Genomic DNA, 16143 nt, shown 5'->3' with positions numbered 1-16143 from the left:
TTTATCCCCTACGTGATGATTCCATCTGTTGGGTGGATGTAATTTGCAGCAATTCTATGTGCTCATCTGAACCTTCCAGAGCCAATTTGGGTTGTGGGTAGCGAAGAAGCTGGCTGGAATTGCGGAAACAAACAGAGAAGCAAGATGCCGCAACCAGCTATCAAATAGACTGATCAGCGCCACCAGGCCGCTTTTACATTCCCAAGAATCAGTTGAAGGTTCGTCTCGAGAATTCAAATAGTCTCGCAATAACCTGATCAAACTGATCTTCGGTCAAAAGAAAGGGCATGATGAGAACAGCAAGACAAAGGCGGTTACGCGACAGCGCGTTGTTCCACGGGTGGAGCAGCGGACGAGTGTATAGTCCATTTGGCCAAAGTCCATATCATTTTTCAAAAGACAAAAATGAGGCGGGCGATGCGACATGAGTCCTGAGTGACCGGTCTTGAGTTCCGATAAACGGACGTGTCAATTGCTCGCGCGATGGGATGCGATCTGTTTGTTCCCGATCAGCTCCGGAGATTCCGAGATCAACCCGCGTCACGCGTTTCGGCGTAGCTCTTTCCCCTATCAGCCATCTGCACCCATCTTTCACGAAACACATCATGTCAGCACGCTTAAGTCCGCTGTTTTCGACGTGTCTTCGGGGTAATATGCCACGATAGGAACCCGTTGGAGGGCCCCAGCGCACATCGCTCCTTCATAACAGCTTATGAAACATGTTTCCACGAATCCTTTCGTAGCTCACGGCATCGGCATCGTCCCGCACCTGTTCATCTCCACGAACACTCAACTGACAGCAGTCTACGGATCAATCGGGAAAGGCGGCCTCGATTTTTGCGCCACAGAGGTTCGAGGCGCATACGTTGAAACTGGACTGGGTCAAGCATTATGACAAGCATTACCGACATGACGTTAATCGGCTCGCTGCTTCAAGCTTGTACGCGATAGATGAAGTGACGCGTGCCTTAGCATTCTTTTGTGGACGTCGGAGAATTCACCGGCGCTCTGCCTAGGAAAGAAGAAATTCTCTGCGGACTACTTACTGGGTCTTGTAGATCGCAGGAACAGAATCACAAAGCAATGATCCACGTCGCAATCGTTGGGTTTCCTGGGGTTGCAATATAGGGGCCCGTCATGCCTGTGGACCCACTCGGAACTTGAGATTAGTTTGAATCTCCACCTAGGATTTGTAGTTGGTCTTTGTGTCTAGGCTTGCCGTACGCGTATATCTCAAGCTCTGCTCTCAGCTCCAAGTTCCTCTAGGTTCCTCATCTCTCAAAAGTCGTTCTTTCGCTATCGCTCTTTACTATTCCAGTCACTCGTTCCTGCTGAGCAGGTTTTTTTTTCCTTTCAGAATGCATTTTTCGCAATTCCTTCTCGCAGCCGCGGCCATTGCACCAGCGTTCGGTCAGTTATCGGGCAAGGTCGGGCCTCTGACTACACACGCTGCCAAAACCACTAAGAAGACTTGCAATGTCATGAACTACGGTGCGAAGGCGGACAAGTCAACAGATCTTGGTCCAGCACTTCTTAAGGCATTCACGGCTTGCAAGGCAGGTGGTACCGTCATTGTTCCTTCCGGAGACTATGTCTTGAAGACATGGGTTACTTTTGAAGGTGGCAAGGCATGGGCACTTCAGCTTGACGGAATCATCTATCGCACAGGTACTGAGGCTGGTAACATGCTGTTCGTTAGAAATGCAAACGATTTCGAGATGTTCAGCAGCACCGGCAAGGGTGCTATTCAAGGTATATCACTTCATGTGTAAACCTACTTTTCTATAGTACTAATTCGGTTGTAGGTAACGGCTACCAGGACCACAAGAACGGCAAGCGGAACGGCGCTCGCCTTCTCCGCATCGAGAAGTCAAACAATTTCTCCGTCCACGTAAGAGACGTCCCTATATGAACTGCATCTAAGATGCATACTGACCTGGTATACCCGTACCTCAGGACATCATTCTGGTCGATGCTCCCATGTTCCACTTCGTCATCAACACTTGCACGAATGGTGAAGCATACAACATGGCTATCCGCGGAGGTGACTGGGGCGGTCTTGACGGTGTGGATGTTACTGGTACCAATATCTGGTGAGTATCCACGTACCAATTGTATGTGAGACAAGCACTAACTTCGTAACTCAAAATCCAGGGTCCATGACGTGAGTATTGCAACAAGTTTCGCATGATATTGTCTCACTAACGAGAGCTACAGATCATGGTAACTAACAAGGACGAGTGTGTCACTGTAAAGTCACCTTCCAAGAACGTCCTGATCGAGAACATCTACTGTAACTGGAGTGGCGGCTGCGCTATGGGATCGCTTGGCGCCGATACTGCCATCTCTTCCATCGTCTACAAGAACATCTACACATGGAAGTCTAACCAGATGATGATGGTCAAGTCAAACGGTGGCAGTGGTTACGTCGAAGACGTCGTTTTCGAGAACTTTATCGGTCACGGTAACGCATGGTCTCTCGATATCGACCAGAAGTGGGCTTCGATGAGTGCTATTGCCGGCAATGGTGTACAGCTCAGCAACATGACTTTCAAGAACTGGAAAGGCACGGTCGAATACGGATTGAACCGTGGGCCTGTCAAGGTGGCCTGCGCAGACAAGGTAAGTGGGGACTATACGGATTGTATGCGTGACATCACTAACTTCGTACCTCCGCATCTGCAGGCACCTTGCACGGATATCAACATCCAAGATCTCGCTATGTGGACTGAAAAGGGCAATCACAACATCTACCAATGCCAGAACGGCTACGGCAGTGGTTTCTGCTTGAAGAAGGGAACTGGACCGTCGTATGCAGCCACTACCAGCACTCAAACTGCTGCACCTACCGGCTACTCTGCACCTACAATGAAGGAGAATCTCAAGACGGCCTTCGGTACTGCTAGCCCTATCCCTATTCCAACCATGCCGGCGAGCTTCTACCCGAACACACCGCCGATCACAAAACTTGCTGGTCAGTGAGTGCGCATCGCCAGGCGCCTAACACTCGTCATTCCTGACCCAATCTTCCTGTACATATTCACTTCTTGCCCGGTATATATTTTCCTAAACATCCTTACCTTGAAGTTCAGATTCAGAGCGAGCTCTGAGAATTTATCAACCATACTATTAATTTTCACTCACGCCTATGGCTAGGCACCAATGTATCCAGCCTGTGTCTCCTTGTGACGAAGATTTCACCGACACCAACTCTCAGCATCTGTTTTCGCCGCATTCCCTTAAATTTCATCTCATTCCGTTACAAGACATGGTAGCTTACTCGATCTTGATCTCCTTGCCAGGCTCCGACATGGACGTTTCCTTCTTTGACAAGCGTTCGGTTTGCCTACTTTCAACAGGAACAAGAAGAAGAAGAACAGCAGCACTGTACACAAGAGAAAAACCGAACATGTATAAAGATAATAAGCTTTACCTTGCAACTTACACCTAAGAAAAAAAAACTTATAACGACTAATAGTATTGTAGCCTTCTAGATTTCTATTTAATATCTACATTAATCTTAATACGCTTTATTGTAGTAGGAAGAAGTACCCTGCTCTAAGAAGATGTTGAGTTTCTCTCTTTAATGCAGTGGCAGGCTCTTGAGGACAACTCCGGTAATGTGGCTGGACTTCCGACTAGTGGGTGCTCGATCACTGCTGAAGGAGGAGTTGTTCTGAAGGAGCTGAGACGAGCAGTGGACGAGAGTATAGCCGTTTAACAGTCGACTAATGGCAATTCCACGGCCGACAAAGTTTGGTTCTCTGATGGCTGCTCCGAGCCTCCGAAGACTGGGATACTCAGACTGGACCGCGCCAGGGTGATGGCCGAGCCAGCGCCAAGGCGTGGGATAATGGGCCCATCTCTTGCGTGCTTGTCTGAATCGTGGTACAGGTGGGGTTAGTCGACCGGTTATCCACTTGTAGCCGATTAAAGGCATTTTGGCTGTGAGCATGATCTAATATCTGTGTAATCACGTAGCGTCTTTCATGTCTTTGATGTGAGTTATTGTGCTCACAGCGCACGGAATCTCTTCGCGATGATTTTGTCATGGAGTGATGAGCAATATACAAGCACAATGATAGGCGAGATTTAGCATGCGACTAGAATCTTCCGTATGAGGATGGAAGGTGTGGAGTAAAGCGGAAGCTGGTGCAGGGCCAGAAGTGATTGTTGAGTCTCGTGACCTGCATGTGAGGCTCGGCGCTGCAGTCAAGCCACCGGTGGCAGATAAGAGCGAGAAGAGGCTGACACTCGACCCATTTCGGTGGGGATACCCAAGGGAAAATACGCCTTGACATGTTGGTGACAAGCTTCAGCCGTTAGCATGCGGCGTGACGCGAAATCAGCAAGCTGCACGGATAGACGTTAGGCGCCTCGAGAGATGCGAAGGAATCAGGGCTTGGCGAAAGGGTGCTCGTGAAGGTTACCGGCAGGCTTTTGCAGCGTAGTCACAGGTAGGGTGCTTGGAAACTGGTGCAAAATGACGTTGGTGTTGAGCCTTCGGTACGGAACTCGGCACAATTACGCCTGCGCCCAGACTATTAGCACGGCTAGGCGGATGATAGGCGAGCGGGAAGCTTGGCGGGACCGAAGAGCTCGCCACTTCTCTTCTTTCACCCCGCTTGCGAACGGGTGTTATCCAACCCCGCTGTCGTCATTCCCGGCGCCAGATGATCAGTTCTGCTGCTTCATCGTTTGTGTTTCGAGCGATGATGTTGTCATACAGGGCAAAAGATGGCTTACAGGATCAGATATGCTGTCCGAGATATCCAGAGGCCATACAACCACACTTCTGAGGCATGCATGCATGTCTTTGTTGACGAGTGCCGAACGTGACCGACGATGACGTTCCCTGTACTGGACCCAAGATTTCTACCACCACGCCAAGCTCTCGATATCGCACGGTTCTTGGCCGTCCCCATGGTGTGTGCGCATGCGTTCCAACTTGCTTGTTTAAAGGCACTCGTGTCCCCGGATCTAGATCTTTTGCTTGCACCCATCTTCCCCTTAGCACCGCTATTCATTCACTATGGGCAAGAAGGAACCATCTCTCGAAGGCCACAGGTCCGGTCAGGCCAATGAGCCTCTCTCCAAGCCCGCGCATGCCCTACCATGGAAGGACGTCGTCAACGAGATCAAGTGTAACGCCGAAGACGGTCTGACTACTGCGGAAGCAAAGTCAAGACATGAGAAGTACGGCAACAATGACCTGGGTGACGACGGAGGAGTCTCACCAGGCAAGATTCTACTAAGGCAGGTCGCCAACGCAATGACATTGGTATGTAATTTAACTTGATACCCAATCTCAACAAATCTAACAATCACAGATCTTGATCGCTGCAATGGCTGTGTCTTTTGCTATCCAGTCGTGGATTGAGGGTGGTGTAGTAACCGCTATCATTCTGCTCAACGTCGTCATTGGTTTCGTCCAAGAGTTCAATGCTGAAAAGACAATGGATTCTCTTCGATCGCTCTCCTCTCCGACCGCTACCGCCGCACGAGACGGCAAGACTGTTACCATCCCAACAATTGAGGTTGTTCCGGGTGACTTGATTGAGCTGAAGACAGGTGACACTGTCCCAGCTGATATTCGGTACGTTGAATGGCGCTAAATTAGTTAGTACGTCACTAACTCGTATACAGTATTATCGAAGCACTGAACTTCGAAACCGACGAGGCTCTTCTTACCGGTGAATCTCTCCCCGTCAACAAAGATGGTGATGCTGTCTTCGACGAAGAAACCGGCCCTGGTGACCGCCTCAACGTCGCCTACAGCTCCTCTACCGTCACCAAGGGACGCGCTCGTGGCGTCGTCTTTGCTACTGGAATGTACACTGAAATTGGTTCTATTGCTATGTCTCTTCGACAGAAGGGCTCCCGTGTCCGCGAAGTCAAGCGCAAGCCTGACGGCAAGGCCAAACCGCATCGTTACGCTCAGGCATGGTCTTTGACCGCTGCTGATGCCGTCGGCCACTTCCTTGGTGTCAACGTCGGTACTCCACTCCAAAAGAAGCTCGCACGTCTTGCTATCCTCCTTTTCGGCGTCGCTGTTATCTGCGCAATCATCGTTCTGGCTGCCAACAGCTTCTCCAACAACAGCGAGGTTATCATCTACGCTGTTGCCACTGGTCTCAGTATGATTCCTGCCTCGCTCACTGTTGTCTTGACCATCACAATGGCCGCCGGTACAAAGCGCATGGTTCAGCGCCACGTTATTGTCCGCAACCTGAAGTCGCTCGAGGCCCTGGGTGGTGTCACCGACATTTGTTCCGACAAGACTGGTACTCTTACACAAGGAAAAATGGTTGCCAAGAAGGCATGGATCCCCGCCAAGGGCACCTACTCCGTTGGCCAGTCCGACGAGCCTCACAATCCCACTGTTGGCGCTCTGACCTTCAACCCCAAGCAACCCCGACATATCGATCCCGACGTAGACGAGAAGACAGAAACCTTTGAAGAGCTTTTGCAAGACAATGAACACCTGGTTGACTACCTCAAGGTTGCTTCGCTCGCCAACTTGGCCCATGTTCATCAGACTGAAGAAGGTCAATGGAACGCACGTGGTGATCCAACTGAAATTGCTATTCAAGTCTTTGCCTCCCGCTTCAAGTGGAACCGTCTTGAACACACCGGCGGAGATTCGCCTGCCTGGAAGCAACTCGCCGAATTTCCATTCGACTCTGATGTCAAGAAGATGTCCGTCATCTTCGAAGAGACCGCCAGCTCTAAGAAGTTTGTTTTCACCAAGGGCGCTGTCGAGCGTGTCATCTACTCCTGCACCCGCGTTTATAACGACGAAAGCGAAGCCGGCGTTGATCTTGACGATGACTATCGCGAGGAGATTTTGGCAAACATGGAATCTTTGGCTGCCATGGGTCTTCGTGTTTTGGCACTTGCAAGCAAGGAGTATGACGGTCCATCACCAAGCAAGGGCGAGGATCTCGATCGTGAGAGTATCGAAAACGGATTGACATTCCGCGGTCTTGTTGGACTGTACGATCCGCCCCGACCCGAGACTGCCGGCTCTGTTCGTCAGTGCCAGAAGGCCGGTATTGAGGTTCATATGCTTACTGGTGACCATCCCGGGACTGCGCGCGCAATCGCTATTGAAGTTGGCATTGTGCCTTCAAACATGAGCACTCTCCCTAAGGAAACCACTGATGCCATGGTCATGACCGCCTCTCAGTTCGATAAACTCACAGACGATGAAATTGACGCCCTTCCGCTACTTCCTCTTGTTATCGCTCGATGCGCCCCGAACACCAAGGTTCGTATGATCGACGCCCTACACCGACGTAAGGCTTTCACTGGTATGACTGGTGATGGTGTGAACGACTCTCCATCCCTCAAGCGCTCAGATGTCGGTATTGGTATGGGTACCGGATCCGATGTAGCCAAGGATGCTTCCGACATTGTCTTGACCGACGACAACTTCGCTTCGATCCTTAACGCTATCGAGGAGGGTCGCCGCATGTTCGACAACATTCAAAAGTTCATTCTTCATTTGCTCGCCCAGAACATTGCGCAAGCCTGCGTTCTGCTTATTGGTCTCGCATTCAAGGATGAGAGTGGGCTCTCAGTCTTCCCAGTGTCTCCCGTCGAAGTCATGTGGATTATCATGATCACCTCATCTCTTCCCGATATGGGTCTTGGTTTTGAGATCGCAGCTCCCGACATCCTGACTCGACCCCCTCAAAATGTAAGTTGTCTTCATCTCAGAATAGACAGCCGAACATGTACTGACAACAAAAATAGCTCAAGCGTGGTGTCTTTACTCTGGAAGTCATCCTAGACATGTTCGTATACGGTCTCTGGATTGCTGCCCTCTGTCTCGGTGCTTTCACCCTAGTCATGTTTGGTTGGGGCGACGGCAACCTTGGAAACGGCTGCAACGAAGGTTACAACGACACTTGCGACACTGTCTTCCGCGCTCGTGCGACGACTTTCGCCTGCCTCACTTGGTTCTCCGTCTTCCTTGCATGGCAAATGTTGGACATGCGCCGATCGTTCTTTGCGATGCAGCCAGGCTCGAAGAAGTACTTTACGCAATGGGCTATCGACGTCTGGCGCAACAAGTTCCTTTTCTTCTCCATTATCTTCGCCTTCATTACCATATTTCCTGTCTTGTACATCCCTGTGATTAACGACACGGTCTTCAGGCACAAGGGCATTAGCTGGGAATGGGGAATTGTCTTCGTTGCTACATTCCTTTTCTTCCTCGGTATTGAGTCCTGGAAGTGGGGCAAGCGCGTCTTCTTCAGGAGACGCGACGCTAAGAGGGGCGTCGCCAGACGAGGCTCCGTGGACCTTGAGCAGCGCGTCTTCGAGCGATACCTCAGTACCGCTATCAGCACCGATGGTGAGGATGGCGAGAAGAAGTCGTCTGCATGAGAGAAGAAGTTACGTAATGAGGTACGATATCCTTCAGACAAGCCTCAATTTGAGAGGCATTAATATTTTGGATCAGGCTTTGTCCTCAAAAAGGCGTTCTTGGTTTGTTTGCATAGCCTGCGATTGCGATACCTCATGCCATTATGGCTGCGATCAAGGCTTTTCATAGTCAGAGTACGTGTACATAGTTATTAAGATACCATCATGAACAAATTAAATTGTCACCATCCACCTTCGCAACGATCAACAAGTTCACTTCAAAAATTTGCTGAAACATTTCCAGTATCCTCAACTGTGATCGTACATAGCAAAAGCAGCACTAGTCAGCCTCGGTCGAACGCGTAGTCTTCAGGCGTGCCTTCTTCGGAGGCTGGCGCATGCAGCCCCGCCACGACCCACACCATCCCCACTCCGCCATGCCATGCCATGCCAAACGTTTCCGCTCCATCACACCAAGAATGAAAACGTGCGTTCAGTCTAGGCGCCTAGCATGCGCTAAAGATCTAGTCTGCATATGGAGTACGTCAGCCGAGGCATGCTATGGCCTTGGAGTCGGCCTGAGCAGGCTGAAAAGGTGAGCTGATGGCGGCTGGGGATCGTGAAATGTTCTATAGAAGTATTGGAGGAAAAACGGACTTCGTGCGGATTAGTGATTGAGCGGTTGGATGGGCAGAGATCTGGGTCTAGTGGAGAGTCGATTCAGCTTATTGCTTGGGTTTGCTTTTTACCGCCAAGTGATGGCCGTGTCGCGCTTCCGTGCAGTACCGCAAACGAATCAACATTCTGCGACGACGCTGCGAACGGTCAGCTACGGAATTCGAGTTTGTAGAAATATTGGTCCGCAACAGCGACGATGAATGCAGCTCCGGCGTGTTTTAGCCGTCCATGTCCATGTTACGTATGGGCAGCAAACCCAGGCCAATGCCAAGCTCTCTCAAGCGCCATCAAGAAGTGGCGAAAAGACGTGGCTGTGGAGGCTGAGCTTGCGAACATGTTGGTGTCATGGAACGCCCGGATGAGTGGGATCCGGGGTAAGAACTAGCTAGGTAATGAATGTTAAGAGTGAGCACTACGCAACTTGGACAACAACTCTTCAGCCGCCGGAAATACTTCTGTCCAAACGAATACTAGACAGATTGTACGAGTATACGACATACGACGGAAGAATTAGCCATCGCAGTGTGTAGGATCCCTGGGACGCGCAATCGTTTGGTGCCGGTATACCCGCTTCCTTCGCCGTCATCGCACGCTGTTCCCCGCAACAGGTCGAGGTCGAGCCACGTCGCATTCCCCAATCCCCCACACATCAACCGAACCACGTCCGAATCTTCAAGTTACGAAGAGATCGAGAAAGCGCGATGCCTGCGGTATCTAGTCACGGATTCGTGCGCACGCTTGAAGCGCGAGAATGGAGGGATACAGTTGGTCAGTCTGGCATGACACCGACGGCTTTTAGTTTTCTGATTCCCGTCTTCGTTGTCGCTATTGTGGCGCCGTTGTAAGTCGTGTTCCGTCTATTCCGCAGTATGTTGAGCCGAAAGGGAAATGGCATGTAAGGGGTGTTTCTGCCTGGAAAGCTGGGAAATGACATTAGGCTGATGATATTCGATGATGTAGTTTGTGTATATTCTGTATCCGGAAAAGACGGCAAGCCGTCCCTGTTCCAGCGCGCCCACCACCTAAGACGAAGAAGCCGGCACTTAGACGTGCGGAAGCAAGAGAGAAATTGACCGAAGTCACCGAAGTAGTGAGCCTTTCCGGAACCACATCTCGACAAAGCCATGATGGCGCAGAGAACGACGAGGGGAGATTGGAAGTGGTAGAGTCGCGCTCGGTTTTAGAACGAGAATGGTGAGTTTCGAAACACAGCAATACTTACGAAAAATTACATTCTAACAGTCCTGCGCAGCGCAATATGTCTTTCCACTCTTCACGCTCCCGCCCCACCCGAACCCGCCAAACTTTTCCCAGAGACCCCAATAACCGATGATGCCGCTCTGCCCGCCTCCCTTCCACAATCCGACTCCCTTGACCCATCAGCCACAACCACCAATACACCCGGAAATGAAACCATCCTCAAGCTCTCCGTCTGCGGTCACGAATTCCATGCAGATTGTTTAGTCTCTTGGTTCGTTTTGCGCAAAACAAGCTGTCCGATATGCCGATCCACGTATATGAGCAAGGAAGCCATGGAGCAGCATGATGAGGAAGAAAGGATAGCTTTAGGTGGAGATGTGACGCCCGCGGTGTTGGAAGCCGGAACTGCGGACCATTCCCAGGCAGTGCCAGTAAGCAACTGGCGTTACTTCCTGCATGGAAGTGGCATAAGGAGACACCAAGAGACACAGGCACAGGCACAAACTCAGCCTGCAGTGGAGCTACAGAACCGCACTCCACAGACGGTAGAGCAGCATGGGGCTGATGCTGCAGTAGCAGCAGAGGCGGCAGTGCAGCAGCCAGAGCAGCCTTCTAGGCCAAGATGGCGGAGGTTGTTGAGAATGTGAGCGTTAAACGACAAGAGATGATTATGATAAATGGAGAATGATGGAACGATTTGAGACTCTTTTCTTTTCGAGATACCCCTACCGGCGTTCCGACGTTTAGTTTGCGATGAAGTCAATACACTTAGACTTGAAATTTTAGTGTATATCCCTATACATTAAAACCTACTCTAAGGGTACCCGCCAGGTTTCCTGCTTGAGACTCTTCAGCTCAACTAAGATGTGTTCTTCAGAGCAGGCCCTACTTGTGTGTACAGATTATATGATACAATTCTCTGTCTTACGCTCGCGCAACATTTCCTCACGAGCCAAACCAAAAGTCGTTCTCGTTCTGTGATACACCTGCAGGGTCAAACGAGCCATTACCGGCTGTCACAAGGCCCTCGAATTGTCCCCAACTAGCAAAATCCGTCCAATCGAGTAGATCAAATGTGAAGGTTGGGTTAGTCGTACCAAATGCTTCTGCACTGTTTGGTGTCGGTGGGATATTGTTATTGCCAGTAGTGTTGTAGAGCAGGTTTGACAGATTTGACGACGGTGGTACAGCATCTGGAGTTGGTGCCGACAAGGGTAGTGGAAGAATCGGGTTATCGTGGAAGCTGGGGTTGTCGCGCGTAGGCGTCTACGATGTGAGGTCAGCATGTGGATACAGAGAGCTTGTACTTGCCAACAGAAATTATGAACTCACATCAACCGATGCTGCAGGCGTCGATAGCCTCCCTGATTGCCGTACCGCCTCAGTCCTAAGTTCTTCCAGGACAACACAGTAACGGTGTGCAAGGCAGTCAGTGTCGCTGACTGTCTCCAATTGTCTTTGACACTTTACCCCTGCCTCAAAAAAACCTTCGCACTCTACTTTAGTCTTCACACCCAAGCCCTGTTGAATGCGATGAATGTATAGCACTACCACTGCACAGAATGCATAGTACTGGGTAAACCAGAAAGAGCGGAAGAGATTGGACGACATAAATACATCGTCTACGAAACGTACAAGGGACATGGCAGCTTCGAGACAGGCAGTGATGTTGGCCGATGCGTCGTAGTTTGTGGCACTCCAGTTTGGATGGGTTGGCATATGCGTCAAACTCGCGAAATCCCTCAGTAAGAAAGGTCGGTGAATAAGTAAAAGCGCATGGTGGTACGCCAGGTTGAGAACGGAACGCTGACGTTGGTAGACTGGTATGAGCAGCTGGTTGTCGATATGTGCATTTGAGGCGGAGCCAGAGAGGAATCCGGCCAGCGAGTTGTGCCACGCGTGCAACTCCGAAGTGTACTTCGCCGATAGCTCAACGCGCAAGGCCAGGCTGGGTGGACGAATCGAATACAGGTCTCGTAGCACTAGAGAGACGATGCGTGTAAGTTTAATGTGCTCAACTGGGGCTGTCATCAACGAATAAGTAGATCGCGTTGGAAGATTGATATAATTCGGGTGGAGGTCATTGTCATTGACAATCGTTGGAAGCTCCTAAAAACTCCAAGTTAGCTACTGAAACCTGTTCTCATAGTACCAACATCAACGTACCTGATCGATATCCTCGTCTTTGAAGGTTCGTGGCCGACCAAGAGCAGCAGCAAGGTACTTATCAAGTGAGTATGCAACCCAGAACAAGCGTCTTCGACTCTCAATTTCCACATAGTCCACCTTAGTTGAGGGATCGCATTTTCTACCACGATTCAACCCTATGGCAAGGGCGAGATGTGACAGCGTGCCAAAGAGGCTCCAACAGTGGTTGATGCGGGACTGTGTCAGAAGGTAGAAGCACTGTAACAATCGTGCCTGGACACTCGCTAGTCTTACAGCGCCACGTTCTCCAGAGAGCAGATTTTCAGCCGCGCGGAAAAATCGAGCACTGGCAGATGTTAGTCGGTGTCCTGACAACGCAGGGATCAACAAACCTGCTAGTTTGCACTGAACTGCCAGGCGGCATATATGCCTGTGCTTGCGCGAATACCACCATCAACAACGCTGCCTTCGCTTTGCCGTCTTCTTTACTCCTCATCTCACCTTGGGTCTCATAAAACTCCTCTACAAGCTGTTCGATCGTCGGTCGATGTAGGAAGCGATGAGTGGGTGCCGCGTATTCGAAATATCGTTCTACGAGCCTCTGCGCATCAGGCTTCGGTGGTGGAACGAATATGGAAAGATCAAACTCTGGGAGCGGAGCGTCTCCGAAAGTGAAGATAGTAGAGTCATGTGAGAGGGAAGAATTCTGATGCAAACGCTTCTGAATACGAATAAGGAAGGAAGCTGCGCTTGAGGATCCAACGTAGTGACCTTCTTGGTCTCTTTGAGCTCCTTGCGGCACAGGAGAGTCTCGCGAGGAAGGGCGACTGCTGGCATTGGTAGCCATGTTGAGAGTATCTGGATTTGGATTTGGATTTGGATTGTCGGAATTTGAGTAAGACGGTGGATCGATCGGAGTTGATGGGCTTGGGTATATACGTGGGTATTTCATTGCCGATGCTGCGTACGTATCTTTCACGGGTGGTTCTGATGTTAAGCTTTCTTTTCGTCTTTGGAGTAAGGGATCCGTAGCTACCGCGGAATCGTCGACAATAACAGAGGGAAGTCGACCTCGCGTATACGATGCAGTAAACTCACACGGCAGCCCTGATCTCAGACAGAGCGCACAAGGACATCTTCCAGTACATCTTACTTTTTTCCTAGTTCTGATGTTAGCGAGTCCTTGAATACATGCAGCACAGCATGTGCACGCCGAATTTCAACAAGCTCACTTCTTACATCGGTCGCAAGCCCTACTGACTCTGCTCCTCTCCCGCTCTTCTCTCCTTCTCTTGGCAGGTGGTGATTTTTGCTCATCTGGGCTTGCGCTTGCGGACGTGGCGGTTGTGACCGCTTCAATACCATTGGCGGGTGTCCATCGAGCAGTCGACACATGCTTCGGCTCGGCATCGGCAGAGGCTCCTTGAGAAGAATTTCTTCCGTTCATGATCAGATCTGTGCAGTCTTTCATCCCTTGACGATGTTCATGTTCGCAAAGTGGAGTCAAAAGTCCAGAGCTCGGATAAGAACAGATTAACAGCCGGAAAAGCCGTGCGCTAAACCGAAAATGATGCATCGCGCACGAAACCTCAGCAAGCAGGACTATGATGCGATAAGGTGCTCAGATTTAATCTATAGTACTCTCAGAGTGTGTTTGGCTGATCGATTCCTTATTTAAGCCTACGTCTACTCCGTGCCTCATAAGCGCAGCCATTTCCCCTCTACCCATGCCAACCCTTCCTTGAGCCACGGCTCCTCGTCCTCCTTGATTGAGATAGTGAAGCCATGTTCTTGTTCTGGCCTAATCTCCAACTGGACCTCAATATCATCTCCTAGCGCTTTGCACTTCTCCACAAACTTCTTACTATCCTCTACACTAACCGCTGAGTCTACATCGCCATGGACAATCCACGTCGGCGGCAACCATTTCTTATCCTCAATAAGCCCGATCGGCCACATCTTCTCATCTTTTCCAAAATAAGTGAGGTAGTGTCCGTATGCCGCTAGAAGGTAGTTCAATGACAATCTCGCTGGTGGCCATCCTGAAGAAATGACAACACCTGGCTTGATGGTGGAAATATGCTCAGTCAGCTCGGATTCTGGAGGCGAAGGTGCGTCGAAATACATGTCACTTTTCTCGATACGCAGATAGTTCGTCATGGGGAATTCTGCCAGGATAGCTTTGATGCTGCCGCGAGGCTGAGTAAGACCTGACATCAAGGCCATGTAACCACCCGCCGACTCGCCTGAGACCAGGGTTTTCTCGTAGTCTAGCTTGATACCGCCTCCTTTCCTGTGAGAGGCAAGGAAGTCGTTGACTGAACCTTTGTTGAACCAGGCCCAGAAGTCACTTAGATCTTCAAGGATGTCTGCGCCACTGTGTTCAGGAATAAAGCGATAGTTGGGAGCTACCACGATTGCGTTGTTGCGGTGGATGAAGGGGACGAAATATGCGCTGAACCAGTCGGGAAAGAGACAGTCTCCTGTAATCTGAAATTCGTCATCAGTGTCTAGCTCGTGAGTTCTTGCGATGATAGTGAGACGGCTTCAGAATTAACCTACCAGTCCACCGCCGTGGAACTTGACCATAACTGGAGACTTTCCGGGCTTCAGGTCTTTCGGCACGATGATACCAACTTCGATTTCATGTTCGCCAATCTTCTTATATGAAGTCCGGAATACGTCGAAACTCTCGAATCGGTTGGCTTCCGTCGTGTCGTCAAGGGGTGCCATGTTGTTCTTCTTGTTCTTCCTTCTTCTGAGGTGACCTCGAAATGTTGCCAGAGGTGCTGATCTGGGTGACTCTGGACTGAGCACACGCCGGGAATTTAAGCTTTCTAAACTACGGGCGTATTCTCAATATCAAGTTAACGACTTTACCAGTTGTGACTAGTAGTGCTGCTTTGCGTCTAGGCACAGTCGGTCTAGTGGGGTAAGTAAGACGGAATCTCGCCTTCCGGTGGATTTCAGAAACGAGGAAGCACGACTAGAGGGGCGCTTGTCAACAGTTCGTAGCAACGATGGACGAACATGAGTAATTCATCATCTCTTCCTAGTAGTGTTTTGTGAAAAACGTATTGTAATCATACTGCTCATGAGTAGTTATTTGCAAAGCCGTCCCAGATAGGACAAGCTTAGGCTACTAAAGTACTGGAGACTCTCTGGAATAGGTCGGTCTTGCGAAGAATTACCGCATTACTCATCAGTTACTTTGTATAAAGTGTGACATGAGTATATGTGATTACTCATTCCTGAGTAATTACTGCCAATTGTCCGAACATCCTGATAAACTTACTAGATATTCTCCGTAATAAGACATCGGCTTTGAAGCATACGCACTGCTCGTGGTGGATCTCTTAGCGAATGGCCAAAAGCATGGCATCGTAGAGATTTATGCTGTACGCTGACCTGTTGCCTTCCGTAAGGTAACGTGACTAGAAACTTCACGGATAATATCTCGCAGCACATAGATCTAGAAGAAAGAAAATCCGAGTTACTAGCAAGTGCATTTCTTCAATTGTCCTAGCTCATCTCGATGCCCACTTCCTGCCTCCAATGTCCATCAAGCACCCTGCAGAGTCCGTCATCTTTACACCACATCTCCGTTCACCTTGCTCATTCTTCTGATTTGTGCGAGTCCTCCAGATGACGGATGCGTTATCGTGAGCTGATCATCAGAGACGCGCGATAACGTAGTCAGTCGACGCGTGTCCCAGGGTGTGTAACGGGGTATGGACCGGTAGG

The 16143-nt window shown here is 50.1% G+C and overlaps 5 protein-coding genes across 5 annotated transcripts; 3 read left to right on the top strand and 2 right to left on the bottom strand.

Annotated features, from left to right (window-relative positions):
- Positions 1–1358: 1358 nt before the first annotated feature.
- GT037_002100 (rhamnogalacturonase a) lies at positions 1359–2982 on the top strand (the record flags this gene model as incomplete). The annotated part of the gene is made up of 6 exons (XM_038927147.1): positions 1359–1752; positions 1806–1891; positions 1957–2093; positions 2155–2164; positions 2218–2622; positions 2686–2982. The coding sequence occupies 6 exons, from the start codon at positions 1359–1361 to the stop codon at positions 2980–2982; spliced, it is 1329 nt and encodes a 442-aa protein (XP_038790439.1).
- Positions 2983–3583: 601 nt separating this feature from the next.
- GT037_002099 (uncharacterized protein) lies at positions 3584–3940 on the bottom strand (the record flags this gene model as incomplete). The annotated part of the gene is made up of 1 exon (XM_038927146.1): positions 3584–3940. One exon carries the CDS (start codon positions 3938–3940, stop codon positions 3584–3586), a length of 357 nt encoding a protein of 118 aa, XP_038790438.1.
- A 1092-nt stretch (positions 3941–5032) lies between these two features.
- GT037_002098 (potassium sodium eff) lies at positions 5033–8394 on the top strand (the record flags this gene model as incomplete). Its single annotated transcript, XM_038927145.1, has 4 exons — positions 5033–5281; positions 5331–5596; positions 5647–7702; positions 7759–8394. 4 exons carry the CDS (start codon positions 5033–5035, stop codon positions 8392–8394), a joined length of 3207 nt encoding a protein of 1068 aa, XP_038790437.1.
- A 1358-nt stretch (positions 8395–9752) lies between these two features.
- Positions 9753–10898, top strand: GT037_002097 (uncharacterized protein; the record flags this gene model as incomplete). Its single annotated transcript, XM_038927144.1, has 3 exons — positions 9753–9892; positions 10012–10245; positions 10304–10898. The coding sequence occupies 3 exons, from the start codon at positions 9753–9755 to the stop codon at positions 10896–10898; spliced, it is 969 nt and encodes a 322-aa protein (XP_038790436.1).
- Positions 10899–11196: 298 nt separating this feature from the next.
- Positions 11197–15132, bottom strand: GT037_002096 (fungal specific transcription factor domain containing protein; the record flags this gene model as incomplete). The annotated part of the gene is made up of 7 exons (XM_038927143.1): positions 11197–11517; positions 11887–12360; positions 12418–12745; positions 12792–13431; positions 13553–13559; positions 14125–14889; positions 14962–15132. The coding sequence occupies 7 exons, from the start codon at positions 15130–15132 to the stop codon at positions 11197–11199; spliced, it is 2706 nt and encodes a 901-aa protein (XP_038790435.1).
- Between the last annotated feature and the right edge of the window lie 1011 nt (positions 15133–16143).

Source organism: Alternaria burnsii, assembly GCF_013036055.1.
Source record: "Alternaria burnsii strain CBS107.38 chromosome Unknown 750, whole genome shotgun sequence".
Taxonomy (NCBI): domain Eukaryota; kingdom Fungi; phylum Ascomycota; class Dothideomycetes; order Pleosporales; family Pleosporaceae; genus Alternaria; species Alternaria burnsii.
Note: the sequence above shows the minus strand (reverse complement) of the source record. Positions and strands in the feature narration are given on the sequence as shown.